This window comes from Anoplolepis gracilipes, chromosome 17, assembly GCF_047496725.1.
Source record: "Anoplolepis gracilipes chromosome 17, ASM4749672v1, whole genome shotgun sequence".
Taxonomy (NCBI): Eukaryota; Metazoa; Arthropoda; class Insecta; order Hymenoptera; family Formicidae; genus Anoplolepis; species Anoplolepis gracilipes.
Window position 1 is genome coordinate 7,192,034 of NC_132986.1, and position 25,585 is coordinate 7,217,618.

General features: G+C 32.3%; 1 protein-coding gene across 5 annotated transcripts in view; it reads left to right on the forward strand.

Moving 5' to 3' along the window:
- LOC140675425 (beta-1,4-N-acetylgalactosaminyltransferase bre-4) overlaps positions 1-25,585 on the forward strand; it is a 103,515-nt gene that overhangs the window by 65,735 nt on the left and 12,195 nt on the right. For all 5 annotated transcript variants that reach the window (XM_072909901.1, XM_072909897.1, XM_072909900.1 and 2 more), the window contains one exon: positions 12,768-13,185. In XM_072909901.1, the coding sequence (XP_072766002.1) occupies positions 13,025-13,185 (161 nt within the window). In that variant the 5' untranslated portion in view covers positions 12,768-13,024. The remainder of the gene's footprint in view (positions 1-12,767; positions 13,186-25,585) is intronic.

Genomic DNA, 25,585 nt, shown 5'->3' on the forward strand with positions numbered 1-25,585 from the left:
GGATTGGCAGCAAAGAGAGTGCCAAAAATATTGCTCCCTTTTTATAGAAAAGAGTATATCAAATAACATGATGAAATGAAAAAAATAAAAAATGTAATTTTTTCTGGATATTTTGCTGTCAAAAGTTTTCTCCTGGATTTAAAACACTAAATACCTTAATCTGATAAAAATTCTTAAATATAATATTTTGTATATGAAGTACGATTAATAAGAATTAAATTTATCTCCTGTCACACTGTGACAGGATCTTCCAAAAGAAGTTCGAGAAAATAATTTCAAGTTTTTTTTCTTATAAAATTTAATTTTTCTGAAATCTACTAATTTTCTCTCTTTCTCAGGAAGAATTACATAAGCTTGTGAGACAATTTTATTACAATAACGTGACAAGAATAAAGAAGGTACATTAACAGTTGTTACAAACAATAGAAAATTTATTGCATCATCTAAAGTTCAATTTATATTATAATTGCGAACCTCTTAATTTCAATTAAATTTCCTATCAGACTTTCTAAAAGATCGAAGGTAATTTATCATCAAGCAGAAAATACGAGGAGACAACGACACGCCCGGTGTAATTTTCCACGTTCGCTTTACGGGGCCAACCATAAAAGTATCTTTTCTTCATCAAATAAATCAACGATGGACGGAGAAAGAGCCGTCGCGTACGGTGGAGTGGCAGTTTTGCGAAAATTGCGCTTGTACGCGCACTTGAGAGAGGTTGCGATATGACGCGAGAAATCGGAAAAAATGATGGCGTTGCAAATTTTCATGTGAATGCCGATAAAAATTCTTCTTGGCATTAAAAGTACTCAAAAAAAAAAAAAAATAGCGCGCACGCCTTACATTCATAAATGAACAGATCGTCGGTACGTTTTCTGACACGAAGCTTCCTCCAGACAGCGATGTCATTCAAATGGAAATTTGCGTATATCCGAGATGACAGATAAAAATAGCATAAATCACGACTAAAAATAAAATTCTAAAATTCAGGTACTTAAACTAAATTATTGGAATTATCAGCAGATAGTATAAAGTGATTTACCGATTATCAATATACGTATTTAATAATGGAATTTATAGGCTCGCCGATAACTTTTTTCCAAACGTATTTTTTAGGACGCAATATTTCATAAACGTTTATATTTTTCTATACATCTCTAACAGCATCTCGAGCAAATGTTATAAAATATTGTTCCAATAGCAAGAAATGTGTTTTTCATTGGTATTGTGTTGAAAAATGTTCTCCATTGTATATATATATTGAGATTCGCGCGCGCACGGCACGGTTGGACAAAACGCAATGACAGGAATTGATTGACTCATTAATGGCGACCGAGATATTTCGAATTGGTTCGCGTTTTAATCAAAGCTGCCTGCGTCGCGATTCGTCGGCGTTACGTTCCTTTTATTAAATCTTGTTCGCCGTGTTTATTGATTTATTGAGTTACTCGCCTTCCATCCAGAATACGTTAACACTCGCGGCTCGACAGAATGTAAATCTTTTAGTTGTTTTATCTGCTTGATTATTATTTTGCATAACCGAAGAAAATATACGAATTGAAATATTTGTCATTTTCATCACAGTTTTTATCGGGCAAACAGTTGACTGTTTTTCTTCCTGCAAGATAATAAACGGTAAAATAATAAAGAGAAGAAAATAACATCGCGCAAATCGATCGAATAAAATTGATCTTCTTTCGAAATTTTATACATGCATGAATTATTCAACTATTCAATTTAATTCTTTTAATAACTGAAGAGAACATTAACTATAACATGGATGTATTGAAATTTTACTTTTACTTTAATTACACCTCAGCTTTTTAAATAATCTCGAAACGGAATTTTTAACTTAATCTATTGCATATTTCGCAAAATGGATATTGAGAGGAATTTTAAATACACAGTACTGTATATTTTTCTTTGTATAAATTGATCAAGATATTGGATTATTGTGTCCATTAACGTTAAAGCGACATCGAGTTTATATTCCGGCATTCCCTAGAGAGAGGCGGAAGGAATTTATAAAGAGATTAAAAGAGGTTGCTTACGTAAGAGCGACCACACCTTGCTACTATCTGTCTGATGGCGAACCTTCCACAACCTTCTTTATTCCCGATAGAATTACACTTATCGTGTGGCTCGCAATTCCAACGTAATAATTAAATTGAGTTACATTTTTTTTTTTTTTTTTTTTTTTTTTTCACATCTTTTTAAAACATCTTTTTGTAGAGTTTTTAAAATTTTTTAAATCTTATAATAAAAAAAATACTTGTAATTTTGTTATTAATTAAAAGTGCAGTGTTAATGTGAAAAGAATATAGCACATAATTATAAGCAACATTCAGGGAAATGCAATGTACGAGATAAAAATTTGGACTTAATTTGACGAAAAACTGATACATGGTTTTAAAATTTATTTATCTTGCTTTTTCATATTTTTCATAGAATTTTGGTGAAATAAAGGTATCATGTGTAAATCAGAATTTTATCTAGGTTTTCTCAACCAATATATATGTGAGGAATATATTTTTTGAGAGATGCTAATTGACACAGAAAATGTTGATTTTTAAAGAGGAAATAATTAGAGTGTAACCTATTACAGTAAATCAAAAGTAATTTTCACAGGTTAATGAATAGTCAATTTAGTGATAAATGTAATCTTTATTTCGTTTTATGTGCTCTGAAGCGAGATAGGAGACAAAATATGAGAAAATATATAGATAAAACAATAAATCTAAAATAAACAACAACAAAAAGAACGTATAAAAAACGTAATAAAAATCAAAGCGAATTATTAAATATTTAAGTGTTTTACATATAAAATATTTGATATGTCTTATCATATGAGACATTAAATGATTCATAAAAATTTCATAAAAAATATCAGATATTTTTTATATGTAAAGTACTGATATTAATGATGCCGAACTTATGCCAAATCAAACCTTATGTTTAGTTTACAAATATTTATTTAATCTGATAGAACATCTAACGAAAAATAGGCGTCACCTAATCTCGTCAATAACTATATCGTTATGTTATCAGATAGGAAATAATGGAAAGACATTTCTTAAGTCTTTTATGATTGCACTCTTGCACAAAGTATTGACTTACACAGTATTTTACTTACAATTAGTACAGTAATCCATATTAAATAGTAATTATATGTACATTTTTATTTTTTATAATTTTAAATCTATTCAATTTTCGTTTAAATTTTTTAATTGAAAAGGAAATTTTTAACTATTTTTTATAGTTTACTTTTAATATTTGTCTTCTTTTTTATTTGTAATGAATTACAGTGTACACTGCGTTATATTATTAATTTGACAGCTGTATTGCATATTTCAAGTGTTACGAGAATAACATCCCACAACAGAATGATATATGAACCATTATTTGGAAATAAGTAGAGTTAAGTTTCTAAATTACTCTGCAGCGTTGAATGAATGATCTGAATATAAATTATAAATGCGTTCTATTGATTTCAATATTTTACAAATTGAATTGAATGTCTTTTTTTATACTGAATTTTATAATATATTTAATTAAACTTATAATTTAACTTGAACTTATATTTTAACTTCTAATTTTCACATTTTTTCATGCATTGACCCAAAAAGTGAATTCAGCTGACAAAATATACATAATTTGAAAATTAAGTTTAACATTATATTATTTAAATCACATTATAATCTCTTAATTTTTCTCTAATTAATATTAATATTAATATATTGTAGATTAATTTCTAGTTTTTTTTACTGTTATAATAACGTTCATATAGAATATTCTGGTACAAAGGCGTCTTTTGTAGTCGGAAACATCGTTAACAAAACAGAATTGTTGTTCGATTTGCAACTGCTTGATTAACTTGTAACCGCTATAATCAGATCGCGCGCTATCAACGGCGGCGATGTAACGTAACGACGACGTTAACGCAATTACTACGTCCTCGGGGAGCGCGCCGGCGAACGTTAAGAAAGACTATCAGAAGTTACACTGCAGGGCAACTGACGTAACGAAACTGCAACTAAGCTACCGGGATAATGGTAGGAAATCCTTTTTATAGTCGCTGATAAGTCGCTAAATTACTGGCATAGCATTATTTTACGACGGTACTTAGCATGCGCGCAGTGTACTTAAGGATAATGCTCGCGTGAATTTTTATTTTCTCCAGTTTTCCCTTTTTTTGAAAAAAGTTCTAGAATATATCAAGATATATATATATTGCAAATAATTTTGCAATTCTGTATTCGAATAAACTGATACGCAATTTAATACATAAAATGGATCCATTGTTTAAAATTCTTCTGTATGCATTATTAGAGGAACGCAATTAATAATTATCAAGAATAATGTCATTATAAAATATAAAATGATTACATTTATTAATAATATATTTATATGTAACGTATATTTATGTCAAATATATGTATCAAAATTTTGAATTATTATGTTATTATATTATTATAATAAACATAAATTAGGAGCTTTTGCTTTTATTATTTTCTATAAATATTTAAAGCTATCTTTCTTTTTAATATTTTAGAGTTCTCTTTGAATTCTTTTTTAAATTCCGAATGAATCAAAATTTAGGATTTGATATTATTGACTTTTGTACGGATTTAATTAAAAAATCACATTTACGATAAAATGAGCAAATCTCATCCTTGGTTACATCGATATGTATCCAGGTTTAAACGAGATTTTCCAATATCACATTTTTCTTTCGGGATTATTCGTTTCAATCTCTGGGATGAGAAGCAAAAGCTTTCGAATCAATGCTAGTGCCTTTAATGTATCATAGACCTTGACCGCCATGGATCCTTTGATGCTGGCAACCGTTATATTGTTCTTTCTCTTTCTATCACTCCCTTCCTTTCGTTTTGTTTCTCCCTTTTTCTCTGTTAGCAAAATTTCGCGTATACACACACACACACACACACACACACATCCTTCGTAACTCTAGCTGCTGGCTGCTGCATTGCGACGTGCAATCCACGCCGGAGTGCAGCCGCACTCGGCTTCGACAGAGCCAAGAATTCAGGGCGGATCGCGGGAAAGGGAACGACGTGTACAATGCGAAGGGTCACGATCCCCTCCGGGCTTGAAATGGATATGTCCGGACACAAACGATCTCTCTTGGACACTCGTGTTTCTCCTCATTTCATTATGCATCCTTGTTTGCGCGAAATTAATTATTGAATAATTATTGAATGGTATATTAATGTAATTAATATATTCTTTATCTGGATATATATAATTAATTATCCAGAAAGTTTTGCTATTCTCTTATCATTGATCGTGCAATTGTAAAATGTTATGATTCTCTTTGTAAAGAATTTTGTGAAAAAAATTTTTTTATGTCGTGCATATTATGATAAATTCTCCAGCATATTAATAATTTAAAGTACATTACATGTTCACTTTTGATCAATTTGATTCCATTCCGTCAAATATATAATTCAGACGTTAATTGTATGTAGTTTGTATCTGACACACTATATCATGTATTCTTCTTTCTCTCTCTCTTTTTCATCTCCTAATATTATATTTAATAACATATATACAATATTTTATCAATATTACTTTTACAGTATGACTTTAATCTCATTTTCATTTTGTCAGGAGGAAGTGATAAATCAGATTGGGACTTTTTATTTTTTCTTTTCTTTTCCATACATTTGCAAATATTCACACAGTGCGCAAATATGTGCGCTTCTACGCGCAACGAACATGCGCCACGAGGAGTGAATACGATAATACCTCCCTTGGGTCAGGATTCTAGAAGGAAGAGGACACGATGTCCTCTTTGAATATTCCGCCCACGCGACGCAATTCATGCGATGACGATGCGGTCGATATGTATTCACGACGTGGAAATTATTCGACAATCTACACGAGGTTGCGAATCGAGGTTGCGCCTATGAAAAAATAATCCGGTCTCCCTCGTAATAACTCGATTTAATGACGCGTAAATGTATGTCGAATGTATTGAGTACTGTGCATGTGTGTGTGTGTGTGTGTTTGTTTATTCCATCGATGAACTATCATACTCAAAGCTCGGAAATCTGATTTTTATTGGAACAAAAATGTCGAAACATTATTTGTTTTTGCATGATAAACTAAATGAAGAAAAATATCGTGGAGATATAAAGAAAATTATTTAAGAAAAATTATTTAGTGTGGAGGTCAAATACATAATATTCCATAGTTATTCGTCTTTTATTTATTTTTAATATTTGTTTTTTTTTTTTTAAGTAAAAAAATAATGCATTTATTTTTTACAAAGTACTTAAAGCTTATTTGTAAATTTAAAAGAAACTTTTATTATTAGTCAAAGGAGCTCAGCTGTTAATCTTAAATTTTTTCATTACAATTTGATCGATCTGCAAATTTTATCCACGAACTGTACGTTTAAATGAGCAGCACGTGATATATAAAACGATATCTCTGAAATTGTCTTGAAAGTTGTAATCCTCTGTTGAACAATTTAAACTTCACCTGTCTTTGATAAAAAATTATGCTGTTTCTACGGATGACGGACTATACGGTCGAGAGGATTCACATGTCACGGCCGATCTCGCGAGATCTATCTTTGCAGGATAGGTATATTCCGTACGGGACGTCGTCATACGCTGTTTTTACAGTTTTCCGCGTTTGCATGCAAATAGAAGGCGCGACTCTCGCGAAATACGAAATGGCAATTACACGCGGGCACGCGCGTGTTAATTCGCGGCCGATTGTCACGTCACGAACGACTCTGCTGTATGTAAAACCACAGGTAGACCTCCTCTTCCCCGCCCCTTCCTCTCTCACGGTTCTCGCTATTGACAACACTTGCAACACACGTACAATGTAACTCTGTCGTTGTAGCAGAACGCAATTGCCGCGTACTACTCTTCGCACTGGCAACTTTATCGCGCAGAAGCGGTTGGCAAACGCGAGGTCGCGAGAGAGAGGTCGCGTTTTTAATTGAATAAACGCGCGAAGTTTGATTAACGCACAACGGTTCACGGAAATGCGCGCGAAGAGATGGCTTCGGGCTAATAAAGATGGTAACACGCGCTATTTATCATGTCACCCGCACGCTTTAGTGTGCGGCATCTCGCTCACGTCATATGCGCCTGTCACGCGTAGTTTAAATAAATAAATGAATTTCCGCGTCGCTGGTTTGCGATATAGGAAATTAATTCGAGATTAAATATATTAAATCATATATAGTCAGCTTTTATTTTATATATGATGATATTCAAAAACTTGGTATTAAATAATATAAACGTAATACTAATGAAATTTATATTATTGACGAAATTGTGTGTATTTTATGCAATATATTAATATAATATTATTACTGATAAATAATATAATATTATATGAAGTAAAGAAAATAGTATTGAAAAATTTGGTAAATTAATATTTCTTTATCTACCGTTTATTCTAGACTTGATAAAGTTTTATAATATAAGAGGGAATTAAGAAATATGATTTATTATATTAATTTCTATTTGATATTTAAACAGATTGAAGATTGAAGATTTTTATTTTAAAAGAAATTAATTCAAGATTGTCGAGAGTATTTAATTTGAGTAATAGATTTCGACTTTTGATATTAATATTACAAACGTGTCATAGATATATATATATATATATATACAACTTAGAATATAATATAGTTTTATTAAAAGTTGGGAAATATAATATCTTATATCTTAACATTATAAGCTTATTTCAGAATAATAGCACCGATTCGTGTCTCTCTTAATTGTACACGCTATCTTCATCGATATTTTAATTCCATCCAGCGGGGTTCTGATTCGCATCTTCCTTAATTGTATAAATTATCTTCTGCAAAACCGACGCACACAGCATATCTAGGAAATTTACATCAGATACGCAGGAAACTTTGAGGTATCGTACCGACAGCCATTCTGGCAACCTGACGTGACGTATCGCGACGTGACTTGAAACAGAAAGTGAAGAGGGTATCTTGTACTAATAATAAGAGAGAAAGGAGGGGGACCCATCGAGTCAACAGGGGGTACCGGTAACTATAGGGTGGACATAATTTCGAAGAAGTTGTAACGATTAATATAAATGTGAAAGGGAAAATGTATGTCTATTACACTGCCATAACAGTCACGATAATGGGGATGTTGCACGATGATATTTCTGGCATAGGGAAAAATGACTCCCCGTCGTTATATCTGTCTCTTGAGGCTGGTTTTATTATCGAGAGACAGAGACAAACGTATCGTGAACGAGGGTGAGAGTTATTATTTGCCTCTTTTTCTGCATGGTCGCGTATTTTGCGGCGAGGATTGGCAACGTCGTCCATAAGTTTCTACCCGTCCAGGATCGTTTACAACGATCGCGTGTTTCATGAGTAAACGACGCGGCGACAGCGGAAACAAATCGACCGTGATGACAAAGTGAGCTCGTTAATGGTACATTCTGTACTTTGTCGCAAATATCGGTACCTATCTAAAGTCGAGGCTGGACAGCCATCGAGTTCGTGTCGAGAGCAGAAAATAAGAAATGAAATTATTAAATAGATATTAAGCCCCTAAAAAAACAATATTTTATTTTATAACATTCTATAATATTCGTAATTTATATAATTATTCGAGATATATGAAATATCAGTGTTTCTATACTGTATATATATTTAAGAGCGTATGTGAAACGAATTAAAAGTAGATTATATATTTATAATTTGCCTTTATGTGTTTTCTCAGCGACCTTCCAATTCTCATGCCATACATATAATACAATGCATGCATGCATAAAAAAGTATAATAGTCGCATTATTTCTTTTATGCAATTTAAATAATCGCACCTGCGATTATCGACAAAACAGATCTTGACGATTATGATCAGTTGAAGAATAATGTATAGGTTGCGCGTTTTTCTGAAAATGCAATCAAAGCTAAATTGAACAAAAATTACCGAGTACTTTTATGATAATTGAAATATGATGAAAGGAAAATTGTCAACGAAACTATTCAAAAATATACAATATCGGACAAAGTATGTGAGAATAGATATTTTATTTCCATCCGTTATTGTACAGTTCGAAGTTATCGATCGCCTTTTTACCAAGCCGCGTACGTTTATGAACTCTTCTTGTCACGAAAGAGAAAGAGAGACACAGGGGACTTCTTGTGCGTCAACTTGGTCGCGGAAAATACGAGAGTTCCGACAATTGTCGAGCGAGAAAATCCAATAGCTCGGAAAAATCGGAAAGCCGCCGCGGTTTTGTGGCGGAGAAAAGCTCCGAATGATGTTTTCCACTCCGGGTGATGGAGCACTATGTCGCATCTCGCGCCGACCCACGGGAAAAAGAATATCACAGCTGTGACTTAAAGAAAGAGCATTGTTATCGAATAGAATTGGTCACTCGCGATCAAAGTTTTTAAATCTTAGGCATCGAAATCATCAATATTATGAGACCGTTTATTAGATTTCTATCAGTTTCCAATGTAGAATAATTCTTTCATCAAAATTAAATTAAACATTATATTTTTTGTATTAAAAGAAGACAGTTTTGTAATTTAATATTTATAATATATGATATTGATATATGATTAATATATGATAATATCTTTATAGCAAAACAATTAAATATCCATAATCTAATTTATTTATAAAATAACAGTTTTTTTTAAATAAAAACACATATAAAAATTTCTTAATATAAAATTAAATAAAATTAAATAAAACATCGTTATGAGAAAACTCCTTTCTCTTTTCTCGTATTTTGTATTAAGTGATTATCACACAATTGACGCGATCTTGAAATTTCGAACATGGAAAAATACATCTCTGACGTTAATTTTTTCCTCGTCAAATTCTACTCGTGTCTCAGCTGCATTTTTCCGTAATATAGCGCGAGATTGTATATTATCCTTTCTCTATTAGTGTCGCCACAATATCCCGACCGACGGTCGGTCATTTTCAAAGAGAAATCAGGGCGCGCTATATCGTACGCTAGAATGGAGCTGGACGATAACGCGCGGATAGCTAGTAACAACAAGGGAGACCGGGAGGAAGGGCAGAGGGTTTGGAATTACGACTGTATATTAAGCACAAGCGAGCGGTATGAATAGACCGAAGGCCTGGTTTATCTTAGCATTGTCGAAACACGTGGAAGATAGCAAGAAAGAGACGATAACAATATACTTTTTTCCCCGCGAAATGAATATTTATCGTCTTCGTATGTTAATATAAAGAAAAAAAGAGAGCCAATTGTAATAACAAACAAATCGCTTGCACAGTGAATGCAATATGCGAGAGAGTAATGAAAATGCGAAGTACATAAACCAATGAAAATAATGAATCAGTATTTCTCGTTCAAATTTATTCAGTTTTATTCGAATCATTAATTTGATTGCAAATTATTGTATTTAGTATTTTAATGAGTCAAATCGAACATTTACAGGCGAAATCACATTTTGTTTTTATGCTTTTGTAATTTATTGACGATTCACTTTATTGGTTATTGCGCTTCAATTTAAGTATATAATATTTGATATAGAACAAAACAATATTTGCTATGGAATATAGAAAATAATTATAAATAATTACAAAAGTAATTAAAATTAATAATACATTAATTCATTATTGCAATTTCTATTTTAATTTTTTATTTTACAGGAATATAAAATAATAAAGCATTTTGATTTTTCGAAAAATATATCTTTCATTATAATTATATAGATAAAATTTACAAAAATTTATTTATAAATATATTAGCCATTTTTTTTTTTTAAATAAATCTCTGAAATTTTGGAGATAATTCTAATTCTTCCTTCTTTAGAATTATAAGGAATCCACTTTCTTTTTGTCGGTAGGGTAAAATCATTAAATTCGAAAATTCATAATTATGGCTCATTGTCAGACTCGAATATTCAACATTTATATAATAGCCAGCAAACTGTAAAGTATTAGCCATTTTCAATCGGCTGTGCAGTAAAGCGCACATGTCAGCTTAATCCTCTTATGTTCCACTTTCCAAACCGCAAGCGAAGCCAGTTTCCTCTTCGATCTCGTTCTATTGTATGCAATTCAGAGATTGCAAGAGATTCGCGGTTATTCCAGCATCTGAATTTGAATTCGCGGAAACGTTCTCTTATTCTTTATACTCTGATAAATGTACTAATTAATTAATTAATAGAGATTAATTAAACGATTTATATTTAATATGAAGTCAGAACGTAAAATCGTCGGCGATAAACCGGCCGATAATAAAGGTCGAAAATCACTCTTTAATAGAGGAGTTACTGTAATAAAGATTGCACGCTGAAACAATCGGAACGAGTTACTGTCGCGGGCTGATAAATCTGGCAACTCGTTAAATACAGCCACTCGCGGTAGCTCCGAGCACATAAACTCGGATTAGTTTCGGTCGACGGTGTGTAAGAGTAATCCCGCATAGTTTGATCCGATGAAGTTCTGATAGTGATAGCGATTTCCCTGGCAACGTCATATCGGATTCGCCGCGTCTCACTAACGCTATTAACGCGCCGCCGACTTGTATAAATCAATGTCTCGAATATATTAAGCCGTATTGAAGATAGAGACAGACAGACAGAGAGAGAGAGAGAGAGAGAGAGAAACTTTGTACAGTAATAATTTTGTTAATAATAAGTAATAAAAACATTTATGGTGAAAAAAACAATTTCGTTTTTCTTGTTCTTCTAATTTTTTCTTTTCAATATTATTTAGTTAATATTCTTTATACATTATGCAATATCGAAAGATAATTCTTTGTATAAATTAATTAAAATGTGCATACTGATTTTTCTAAAATTAGATAACGCGCTGCAATATTATTTTCGCACAATAGCCAAGGCAATGAAAGAACGAAAATGTATGGCGAAATTAGTGGCATCTTGGTAAAAGTTGACAGCATAATTAATGTTCGCGGGTAAATTGTTTTCTCAGCAGTCGCGCATACGACGTTTTTAATTCGCCATATCTTCGAGAACTTTCTTTTTATTTCATTGAGCTCGACTCATAACTCGCAGGAGGTATACAATACTACGGTATTATTACATTTTTCCACAAGCTTTCCTGTGATAAATTTTGCAGCTCGCAGTGTTAATGGCATTGCGTGATATTAGCTGGAAGCTTTAGGATGAGGTTGAACGAAAAAAATTCGCGAAAAATATATACGCATCTTTACATATTTCACCCTAAAATTATCATTTATCTTATAAGAGAAAAAGTGCTTTAAATTAATTTTATTATTAATGATTATCTCTTAATTGTTTTATTTGAATTCGTTTGTCTTTGTTTTCTTGCAATTCTGCAGAAGAAAATTGCAGAAGAAAAGAGAGTATAAAATTCCTTTTTATACACTTTAAGTCTAAATGGATAAAAAATAATATTTATTATTTAATTCTACTCTCTTTCTCTTTTGCAGAAAAATGTCAAACACACTTTGCATTATATCTATTATATCACAGAAATATTCTCTTGCAATCTAAATAAAAAATAAATAAGAGTCACAAAAACGAAAATTAATATGTGACAAAATCAATAATAATTGAATTAATATTGATAGTATTTTAATAAGAATTTATATTTTAGTGGTGCCAAAATTATTTCTATTGCGACAAATAATTTGCATTATAAACAACCTGAATTATTAATAGCATAATTTACATACATTCATATTTATATATATGTAATAAGTTAAAAATCGATAATAAAAAAAAACATACGCTTTTTTTTTAACTTTCTCAATTACTGTTTTGTAGACGTCATCATTCCGGTCCGAGGGGACATCCCGAGGGTCCGCGGGGGTGATGCCCTTGGCGAGCGCAAGTGAGGAGTCCCGGGCGGCCTTTTCTCCCTTTGTGCCCGTCAAGGGAGGAGGAGACGAACTGAGCTGGTCCCACCAGCAGTTGCAGCTGCAGCCGAGGAAGCGGCTGCCAGCGGGGGGAAGCGCCTCGTGGTGCACGGCGGTGCTCCTCTAACGGCGGCTAAGAGGGAGTTATGGTGTCTCGCGCATGCAATGACTGTGGCCGCCGCAGCTGTGACACTGTGGCATCGTGCCCACCTGTACAAGGCGCTCGCCTGCGTCGTCCTCGCCCTGATCGCCGTCCAGTATCTGCTTAGCGGTGGCGTGCTCGATCGTCGCTCCATCGAGACCATTTTCACGATCAACGCGACCAGGTGAATGTCTTTGTTCGATTATCGTCTCAAATTATGGAATATAATCGATGGAATTGATTACCGTTGAATCGCATTATCGAGACAACAGGTTGATTATTCAAAACTCTATGACAAATTCAAAGTTTTCGACTCTTTCTGTATTTTTTGCAATGAACCTGTCTTTTATCTTTGACAAAGTATTAAGTACCTACTGCGAATCTTCGTGCGAACTTCAGCGCGTCCTGGAAGTTTTGCATCTCGAGACTCGCATAACTCGCAGAATCCGTTGCTTAAATTCCGCCCAGTATGTCTGCCGTTCGCGCATATTATTGTTGCGAAGACAGGAGATGCACGCGTTCTCGTAATTCCTCCTTAATTGCGGATGTCGGATTCCCGGCTTAATAATTGGCCGACTCGTCATTATTCATCGTCGTTCGCGAGTTTGTATTGTGTTGCGTCGAGAATTTATGAGGTGCGAACGATAGACTTTGCGCACCGTTGTTGACGTGAACTTTCCGCCGGTGAAACTTTTGCAAGATATTTCGCGAAAGATGTCTCCTTCACGATAATTAAGTTGGATTTATAGTCAATATTACTACATATTATATTACGCTGGTAACGATTATTTGTTACAGAATAACCGTTATAAAAAGCTGTTAAAATTTATAATTTATCGGCGAATCTTTTATTTATACGTGTCGGCAACATTTAACATCTTTTTTTAGCAAATAATATATTAATTATACCATGTTACATTAATAAAATGAAATAATATTAAAATACTTGATTTATAAACAATGCAATAAATAAAGCAATGAAATTTAATTTATAAGAAGGAAACATATAACAATTAACATACACAACAATATACATTGATACCGCAATAGAAATCCCGTTTTCTTATTCACCAAAATAATCGTTACAAATTATTTACAAAATTTTTCTTTTTATGTAAACTACTATAAAATTATTTAACATTATTCAAATTTGATTGTAATATAATATTCTAGTTATGTATTATTAATATAATATTATTAAAAACGATAAAAATAAGCTCTCTAAAATATCAATATAAAAGAAAACAAGTGCAAGGTATGGAGAGCTGCATTTCACAAAGTAAGAGTATTAAAAATACAGATCGTTTAATTCAAAAATATTAACATAATGGTAATAGGAGGACGTTTCGGCTTGACTTTTCAAGCACTCTTCAGCGCATAACATTATTCAAATTGTTGAAAGAAAACATAATATTCGCTAACAATAAGATTAGGTTCAAATCGCACGCAACAATTTGAATAATGTTATGCGCTGAAGAGTGCTTGAAAAGTCAAGCCGAAACGTCCGCCAATTTTTGTTTCTTTATTTTGTTTTTATAATATTAATTGGGCCTCCTATTACCATTATGTTATTATTTTTGAATTAAACGATTTGTATTTTTAAATACTCTTATTTTGTGAAATAATATTATTAATTTAATATTAAACAATATATACATATAAAATGAAATGTTAAGTAATTTATAATTTATAAAAAATATAAGTTAAAATTTCAAACTTAATTCTTTTAAAAGGAAATTTTGCTTACGTGTTCCATTTTTCAACAATCACGCGGATAATTACGCAGAGCTTGTCATAACGTATTGGAAAGATAACGCTTAAAATGAAATTGAATAACGAGGTAAAATAGGAAATATATACGCGCTGCCATAAAGCGGGCGGATAAAAAAGCGATTGAATCACTCCTTTCTCTCGCAGCGTTCAACTGACTGCATTATTCGCAAGCAAAATTTAATCGTTAAATCGTTCATCGCCGTCATAATCGCCGTTCATCATATTATTTAGTCGGTCCAAAGGCTGAATGGATGAAACGCAAATTATAATCGAATTTTGCTGAAATATTTTTTTTTGCACTTATTGTTATATATTATTGTTATAAAACCACAACTATAATGTAATTTTCAACATTGTGATGGATACTTTGAACGCGTGCAGCCAACCGCGTTAAGTAATATCGATATGAGTAACAAACCACATAATCGCATTTAGCTCGTTGCAAAATTATCCATTGCTTTATCCTTTCCTCTTTTTGAAATCTTTTAATAATTCGCAGTTACATCACTGATCATCTCAATCACTTTAATAGTCACAGTAGTCACTTGAATAGTCTTATATGAAATTACTCAAATATAAATTTGAGATTAACTATAATTTGTCAGAAATTTAACTCCTATTGAAAAAGACACCGTTGAATTTGTCTTGATTAAAGTTATAAATTTTATTTGGAAGAAAAAAAATGGACTTACTTCATTATTTTTTACTACTTATCGAAAAATATTTACGAGAAATTTGTTGTGGTTATTAAATCCACATTTAAAGGCTATACGATTGTTGATATTTGATGCACTTTCGATACGCCGATAGTTTTAGAGATAATATCAATTCATTATGCTTTAATTTTGCACTCATTTGTATTTTGCATGACGATGAGAGATATAACGTGTTATCTATACAGATTTTCATACACCCCCGCATTTGTATGCGGCACGTGTAGTTGAGTAACCGTATAGCTTAAGATCGATTCTTATCTTTTGGAGCTTACGGCAGACACACGGGAAATCTCATTACCCGGCTACGTAACATGGCAAAGTGGCTGCTTAACGACGGTGCTGGTACACGCGCGATTTACGGAACTCTCGTAATGGGAAATAATCGGTCGCTTACGCTGCGAAATATATATAGAGTTACTATTGATCGAGTACGTCCTGATAACGGCGAATCTAACGAAGGGGTGCAACTTTGCAAACGAAATCTCGCAAAAAAACTTAAATCTATAAAAGATTGTAAAAAAATAAAATTTTCTTCAATTCAAAATTTTGCCCTTCTTGAATTTATTTGACTTCATTTTGCGGGATTTTTTTTCAATCGTTCACAATTTGGAAAGAGACGTCTCCAACATTTTACATATATATATGTAGACAAAAATATATAAAAAAAAGCTTTTATGAATTTATTACAAAAGTTTATTATTAAAGTTAAGCTTAATACTTCTAGGTTACAGAGAATTTTAAAAGATAATTAAATATTTTTTTACATTTTTCCTTCTAAAAATTATATAGATACGAGAAAGGGAGGCAGAGAGAGAGAGAGAGAGAGAGAGAGCATCCGCGAAAAATATCATACACGAGGGACATAGAGGAATTTCATATGACTTTTTTTGCGCGACACTTTTTTCACTGTCGTTTTTAATCTCTGCAATTATAGGCGCTTTTGGCGCTTACGCTCGAGCTGCAGCGGCGAAATGAAAAGCGCGTCTCGCCTTCGTGTTGCAACGGCCGCGCTGTTATTATCACGAAGCAACACGCCAACGAACGTGCGGTGACCAGAGATGGCTTTTGCACGTTCCGCTGGCGTATAACGCGCTCTTTTATCGGGTCAAGACTAAGGCTCTTTCAAAAGGAAAACGTGCTCTGGCACAATGCTGATAATAGTATACGTTGTATACCGGATATCGTTGATCCATCTAACGTTATCATCTGGAAATTTCTTTCTCGTATGGCTTTTGAAGTCATGTAATTATATTAAAGGAAAAGGATATAGAGAGGAAGGAACCCATTGCGATATAAGGTCTTTTTCGAAATTATATCAGACAATTTACATTTATATTTTACAATGTATAATGTATCTATTTTATCCGTAAAATAATTTTATCATATTTTAATTCTAGAAAATTATTATAATTTCCTGTATATCCTTCTTTTCATTGCGTTTGAAAACTTGCGATCGATCTTTTTTTAATGAAAGTATGATGCAAGAGACCCACTTGCAAAATTATTAAATTACCTCTCGACCCAACCTCATTCTACTAAAAAAAAAAAAAAAAAAAAAAAAAATAACGAGTTTGTTGGAAATAACGTACTGAAAAGATCTAGATCAATCAGAAAACTGTCGTAGCCCGTGCTCAGCTGTTGCTAGTTAACGCGCGATAAAAAGTAAATTTATAGTCCGTTATTTCAGAGTCTGCCGTATTAGCCGATAGGAGTTTAAGGAGGTAAATATACATTTTTTTTTACACATCGCAACGCGGCGACGGCTTAAATGCCGTCGTGTCGTATATCATCGTTGAAAATTGCATTCAATTAGCGCGAGCTGACGACGATATCCCTGACAACACTGTGGTTGCACGCTGCACACACAATGCAAGGTGTGCGGGCTATTAATTTAAAATTTCGTAGTCGCACCCCGGCCGTGACAATTTGTCACCTCTCGCCATTTTCTCTATCACAGGTCGAAAACTCGCTGTAGGTCCGCGATTTACGCATATTACGTGTTACCGCGAAACGTACGATAAATAATAGGGGGTGACATTTTCGCTAGTTATCACGCGCGCGCGTTTTGTGGTGATTCTTACGCTATTGATTATGCCATTAACAGTTAAGGTCTTGTCGAAAAGGGAAAACGGGGTCAGTGAATTTTCGCTATCGCGCGACCATATGCGAGACAATTGTAATTAAAAAAAATTTGAGTTACGAAAGGACTATTTCACAGAGATGAAATACCATAACATTATGAAATGTGTGACTGTAAATGATCAGATATAATTTCGAGAATACATATATTGCAACGCTTCTTTTTTCCTCACGCAATTTTTATGACATCTATAATTATCGAATAATGATGTAATTTGTTAGCAAATTATTTTGTGTTGCTGTAGTTATCTATACTGTGTGTATTATAAGTCACGCCCTATTTTTTAGAGAATGAATCGACAAAGTCAAAATAAGTAGAAAATCAAGAATTATATTTTAGCTTTCTTTAGAAGAGTTATCAATCAAATGAAGATGGATAACCAAAATATTTTCGGGCATTATGCCGTTTTATTTTGAAAAAGGCAAAAACGCGGGGCAAACCTGTAGAAAAGATATTCATCAATTCATTGTCTAGAAATAGAATGTGACTTATGATACACTTTATGTACATTTCTGTATATGTATAAATATTTGTATACCAGTGCTCTTTTATCAAAAGAAAATTTTGTTTTTTATTTTTTATACGAAGAAAATTCATACTTTAAAATTATAAGAATATTTTATAACTAAAAAGTATTTTAAAAATTTAAATGTGTATATGTCTTCTTCCTATAATGAATGAAATAATAAAAAGAATGTATACGCTCAAGTTTCTCCTAGATATGTTTCGTGAGATTGAAACATTCGGTGTAATTGACTGTCCAATTCACAATGCATTGCGAATGTGATCGAATGCAAGAGGCAGTTGCTATAAATCAAGCCATTAGATGTTTTGACGCGATGTGTCATAGTAGCGAGAAATGTATTATTACACAGTTATGCTATCTGTCCAATGCAATCACCTTAATGACAGAGATGAGACGTTACATTACAGATTCTCGTGTTTCAATGATTACATTATTTAGATTTAATAAAATAAAGTAAGATTTATATATGTTTAATTTTAATTTTATATTTTTAAAAGACAGATTTATATATATATATATATATATAATAAAATTTATATGTTTATAATTAAAATTAAAAAAGAGAATTTAAAATTGAAATTTAAAAAAATCTTGATATGTAAAAACTCTGAGAGTTTGAGAACCTCTGCGTTGGATAATCTGCCAACGTGAATGCATGTCTCGACCTTTCAGCGAGCCTGAATACTCGAGTATTATGAATTATTAGCGGAACGTGTTTATACGTCCACATATGGACATTGGCTAACGTGTTGTGAATTATACAGGATATTTCGCGGTTATCCATTCTTATTATTCTTTAACCGATTTTTCTCAACGAAACAAAGATTCTTCCGATATCCGTTATAGAAATACGATTATATCTCCTCTCAAGTACTAAATACATCTCTATGTCATAGTTGCATCGAACCTGTGAATATCCCAAGGAACCACATTCAGAAGTCAAGAATTTTCTCCAGTAAATTTCTAATCGAGTTGTATAAATTTTGCTTGACAAAGAAAAATAAGAAGAATGACGATAATAATTTGTCGACGAGTCAATATTATACGCATCTAGCAAGTAATTTGTTACATAATCTCGTCACGACATCGGATTTAACTGTCTCGATCGTTTATTATATCGTCATCAGAGAATATCATACGTCGGATCAAACATGTCCCGTTACGTGACTTTCCTTCGAAATGTGACATTTTAGAATCCCCTTACGCTTGTACCTAATGAAAATTTCAAATATGTTACAGCATTTGTATCATGGTCATTATTGATAGGTATAATAGATTTTTCAAAAGATTGAATTAAAATTGATGTCTAATTGTTCGTTTGTAAGATAATTAAAATAAAAAGATTCTTTTCGAATTAAATTTCAAGAATATGGATGAGAGAAAGAGCAAATCTTGTCTTTTTAATTAATTTAATTAATTATATATATAAGTTATAATTATTGTTAATTAAAATAGAATATTGATTAGATTCGATTAGATTACGAAGGAATTCATCTTCACAAAATGTCGTTTGTAAAACATAAAGCTAATGAAAATATGTATCTTCTTTGTATCTCTTTTTTCGCAATATTCTCTGGAGGATATTGAGTTCTGCGTTTTATCATGTGCCATTAACCCTATTAGACCGCAAATTACTTGCTTGATAGATCGTGTATGATACTGACTCATCGACGAATTATTATCGTCATTCTTTTTATTTTTCTTCGACAAGCAAAATATAAAATTTATACAATAGCTTTTTATATAGAAAAAAGATACCTTTATAAAAATTATATATTTTTTTTAAATTAAAAAGAGAGTTTGTGTGACGTGTGCATATAAAAAAAGTTATGACGTGTACTTAAACTTCACTTGGCGCGCCCAGAAGCATCGTTTTCTTTCTCTCTCTCTCTCTATTGCTCTATCCCTACTCTTGCCTGAAACTCTACTTAACGAGTTCGAGTATGCGGTCCTATCAAACTTTTAACGGACATTTCCGTTCACGACATTTCCGATCGATAAGAAATTTCGTCGTTCTTTGACGATTCAAAGGCGTTTCGAAGAAGTTCGAAGACCTTCTCGCGTCCTATAATCCTTTCCTTTCTTCCTTCTTTCCTTTTTTCCTTCAATTCCTTTACCGCCTCGGCATTAAAGATACATCATCATGAAAACTATCTCTCTCAATATCGTCTCGATATTGCTCTGAATTAGACAAAATCGAAATTATCCGATAAGATCGGGAAACTTTGCCTGATACGCGATAGATTTCATCGAAGACATTATTCCGCTCTTATCGGATATTCTGTCAATTGTAAGCGTCTCACAACAGTGGAGCATCTCGATCTACGATTTATTCCCTAAGAAAAGTTGGATGGGAAATTGTCATGTGTCAAAGTTTTTTTAACCTTTTAATTAAATGTTTTATAATTCGTTTAAAGACGAGCTCTTTTAATTTCTACCGACATATCTAAAATTTATTAATTTAACAAATACTTGTTTAATAATAATTTCACTTATTATAACACATATTCAGAGACTTAAATAAACTCAACTTTGTGTTTATTAAAATAAATTACACTTATAATTTTCTTGTTATGATTATATTAAATTAGAGATAGTATAATATTACTGTGAATTTTGCTGTTCATCACGTCTTCATTCTTAGCTTTCATTCCAAAAATTCCGGTCGTTCCTTGTCACCAGGCGATAATCATTCGTGTCGATCGCACGTCTCTTTTAAAAGCCCTGTCACGTACGTTGAAAAATATCTCTGCGTATCGGCGAGCTTCGCTGAGTTTTCTGCACCGCTTTTCGCGTGTCCGCCATCGCGAAGACATCTTTCGCGTCGCGAGCAGAAAGAGATTCCGATCTGTCTGCTACATAGCCGACAAAGTATTTCCGGATGGTGCACGCAGCCGATCCTACGTATCGACAACCCGGATGAGTCACGTCAGATTTATGCCGCTCCGGACGTGGGAGGAATTCCATTGAATTCCAGGTAGAATCGGAACTCCCTTATGGCTGCACGCGTACGCCGATACGTGCTTTCACGATGCATCAGTCGGTCTCTATCTCCTCGTCTTGTGTGTTCTCAACTTGATCCCAACTGGTATCTTTGTTTCGATTATAACGAGAAAGTTAGTTTCTTTGAATGAAGAAGTTAGGTTCTTGGAAATTCTGACTAAAAGGATACTAACGATACTACGTTTTGTGTTACGACACATCATTGCAATGCACAGTGACATTTGATAAATTCTTATCTATTACTTTAGGGCCGATATTCATAATCCGTTATTATATTTAAGATCATATGTTAAATGTGGCCTTAGGCCGTATTAAAGATTCCATTCAGCTAATAAAATATCATCTCAAGACCTTATTTAAGACGATCTTAAATATAAGAACGAACTACGAGCTAAGTCTTTTATATTGAACATTATATTATATTATATAATCAATTTTACGTTACTTTGAAATTTTCCACATCCTTATCATTTTGCTGTCTGATTAATAAATTATAATAAAATAAATTCTGTATGTATATATCTTTCTATATATTTTACTTCTTTCAATATTTAATTCAATATTCAAATATTCAAATATTAATTGTAAAATTTGTAAATTAGTAAATTTTCTTAAATTATTTTATTCTATTGTTAAGAGAGAGAGAGAGAGAGAGAGAGAGAGAGAGAGAGAGAGAAATTTAATCTTTTTTTAAATTAATCATTACTTTTTAAGATATATAGATATATAGTTATATATCTATAGATTAATTTTCATTTTGATTTTTGTCGCGAGATGCAATTTTATTTATAACATATGATTGATGTCTGATGTGCGAGCGATATTCGCTTACGATGTATCTGCAATTTTTTTTAGATATAAAATTAAAATCGAAATTTAAAATGAACAATAAATGTCATAAAATGTTATTTCACGTTATTTTATGTTTATAAAATAATATTTTATTTTATTTTATAGTTTATCAATATTGTAATTATATACTTGTATTTTGTTAATTATTTTTGTATTAGATATTTTTCTTTTAAGTTTACATCATTCGAGATTCTACATGCGTGATTTCATCGATTTTTAAATCATTTTTTCGATCATCCGCCGTAAGCCTCGTCATTACTATTTCTAATATTGACGAGTTCTCTCAAGTTTCGCAATCAGGTAAATCGTTAACTGTGTCGCTTTTACTCATGCCTCTAGATGTACGCTTCTAGAGAAGTTTGTCTGATCCACAAACGGATGTACTGGTACGCGGTACATGAATTTAATTAAATTTGAGACGTTCGATACCGATGTTCTCCAGCTTCCCGAAATATCGCAAGGCATCGAAACTACCTCACAACTGGAATGGAGGAGATATCTATCTGTGGAATCCTTATACTCTTACTTATTAGTATAGTATTTGAAATAAGCATTATCGAAGATTAATGGCAGGAAAAGATAGAACAGGACTCTAAATATAGAAAACAATTTGAAGATTATTAAAGATATTTAAAGATTAATAAAAATTATTAAAGATAATTTTAATATTTTTGTTTTTTAGTAATAAAAAATAAAAGTTTGAGAAATTAAATTTCACTGTATGCTTGAACTATAAATATACAGAAAAATATTTTATAAACAATTTAGAACTATTTTAATTATTTTATCAGGTTTATTTTACATTTTATTTTGACATGCATTAACTTTATAACATATTTTTAGATATTCCTTCAAAAAGAACTTTGTACATCGTTTTCCAACAGATTGTAAATCTTTCTGCCATGAGATCGCGGTATACGCGGAAATAATTCCATCTTGGTCGCAAAAATCTTTGTAAACAGACTTGCCGTTGGCGTAGGAAGCGTAGTATGTAAATATCCGGTTATGTAACGCACACATCTGCCGCATCTCCGTGCTGGGCTCTTCTCGCGAAATGCCTCGTGAGAATCGATCCGCATGACGGCTCGTAACTTCGTCGGTTTTCGTATAATCATGCAAATATTGCAAATAATGAGTGAACAATGATTTATCAAATTTGCTCGCCAAAAATGAGATCGCAGCAAAAACGGTGAAAATGAAAAGCGCGAACACGATGACGGAAAGATGACCGTTGTTTTTATCATTTTGATTTATCATGTGACACGCTAATATTTTGTCGTGCAAATAGAAAATCAATCTGCGCGTGATATCACAATTCTCTTTAGATACACGGAGAAAATTTGATATCAAACATTATTATAATGTGGCAGTAGCTGCGGACCATCAAGAATTTATAAGTTATTACTTGTAAAAAAAAGAAATTTGGTAGTATATTAACATTTTATAACTTTGCACGTACGAATGTTTGCTACGACAAATAATAAAACACGTTTTGTTAGGTATTAGTTCTACTATGTTGTATTATAATTTATTCTATAAAGTCATAGTCCACCAATAATACAAAAAAATAGTACAATAGGATTTAAAATGATATTATGAATTAATATAAAATTTTCTCCGTGTATGAAATTAAAATTGACATTTAAAATCGGCGTAAGTGCAATATAATGTTATTTTATTTTTCAAATTTTATTTTAGTATATAGTTATTCTAATATTTTAATTATATATTTAAATGTGAATATTTTATTATTTTTGTATTATTGTTATTATTATTTGGGGAAAATATTCTCTTCTCAAAATCATCTCACAAATTATTCTTTAAACGACAAGTCTCGTTAAACTAAAGATTCTAATTTTTTTTAAATTGTGCATGCATCTAAAATATATTTATCATAATAAAACATTACATGTGATTTCTTTCTTCTGACACCAGACACATTTTAATACATTAAAATCGCAGTATCATGTGTTTGATTTTTCATTTATCTTATCGCGGTCTTTGTTACTGACATCTACATCGCGCTGTCTCGTGAGTTTGCACAAATTTCTAGTTCATGTGCCTGAAGGAGAAAGGGAAGAAGAGGACGTTAAATCACGGATTGCAGTTGCGCGGTGGCCGGCGGCGATTCCGGAAATTGCGACTGCAAGCGGACCGAATCGTAAACTCGGGAAACTCGCTGACGCTCTCTTGCGAGAAGAGAGAGGAACGAGACAGGAGGTAAACGAGAGGAGGTCCTACGTGTATTAAGTCCGTCGTAATCTCTTACCGTGTCCTTCACGTTCACCGTAAACCTTAAGTGAATTAAAATGCAGGAGACGGCTGACTTGTCGGAAATTCACCGCGCCTACATCGAGATATCGATTTCCGATTTTAAGGCTCATGATAAAAGAAAAAAATCGAGACAATTAACTCGTCTACATCTTTCTGATGAGGGTGAATAAGTGAAAGGAAAAAATTCTTTCCTTGGCAAGTGTATATGATCTGTAAATGGTAACTGAAAAAAGTAGATTTTTTTCAAATTCGTTAAATTTTATAATCAGAATTTAAATAGCTTTATTCTAAATGATTAGTAATACTAATTTCTTTTTAAACAGAAAGTGAAAAAGAAAGAGTTACAAAGAAGTCTAATTTGTTTTAATCTGGCTTGAAGGTTTCGAGATCTTTCTTAGGTTTTAAACCCTTGAATAGAGTTTTATCCTAGACCAAAAATTGAGGAAAGAAACTGGTGCAAAAGTGCACTAAACGCCCGTGGCACGAGAAAATCGCTTTTAAAGTTCCAGGCCGTGCTGCCGCATCAAATTTCTTGAAAAGTCCCTACGTCGAGATAGGTCGAGAAATTTTTGCAAGATGAACAAGGGAAACGAGCTGGATAGGTTGGCATCCGATTTAATTCTGAGATTCTGCGAGTAAATCGTTTCACAGGATGTATCATTGTCGTTCTGATTTTTCACTGACAATTTTAATACAGCTTTAAAAGCATTATTTTAATCTCGCGTTAGCTTCTCTTGATTGATTGGCGCAATCATATTGATTGTGCCCTCGGCTATTTTATTTTTTTGGCTCAATAAATATATCTGTATTTTATTCTTTTATAAATATCTTTCTATTTTAATCGAATGTTCAATTCAAATTTCGAATCAGAGTTTGATTATAAAAGTTTAGCGATCATAAGTCACACATTTAAAGTAGACAAACATTTTAATTTCCGTCAATAAATAATTATTGCAATTTTTTATTTGGTGTGGAAAACTTTTTTTTAGATAAGCTTAAGTAAGAGCTTTATAAAACAGAACATTTGAAATATATATATATATATATATATATATATATATATATATATATATATATACATATAATATTTTTCTATCTTGCTTTGCACAAGATTTCATGACTCATATGTGGTTTGTGTGTCAAAATAATACATCTAACAGAAAGAGAAGATACTTTTACGCGAATGTATTTTATATTTATTATTTTTTGTAAATATAGATAAGCATATATAATCAAAGAACATCATGTTCAAAGGATTGAAGGAAAGCCTTTCTAAACTCAAGCACAGCTAATAGTATTC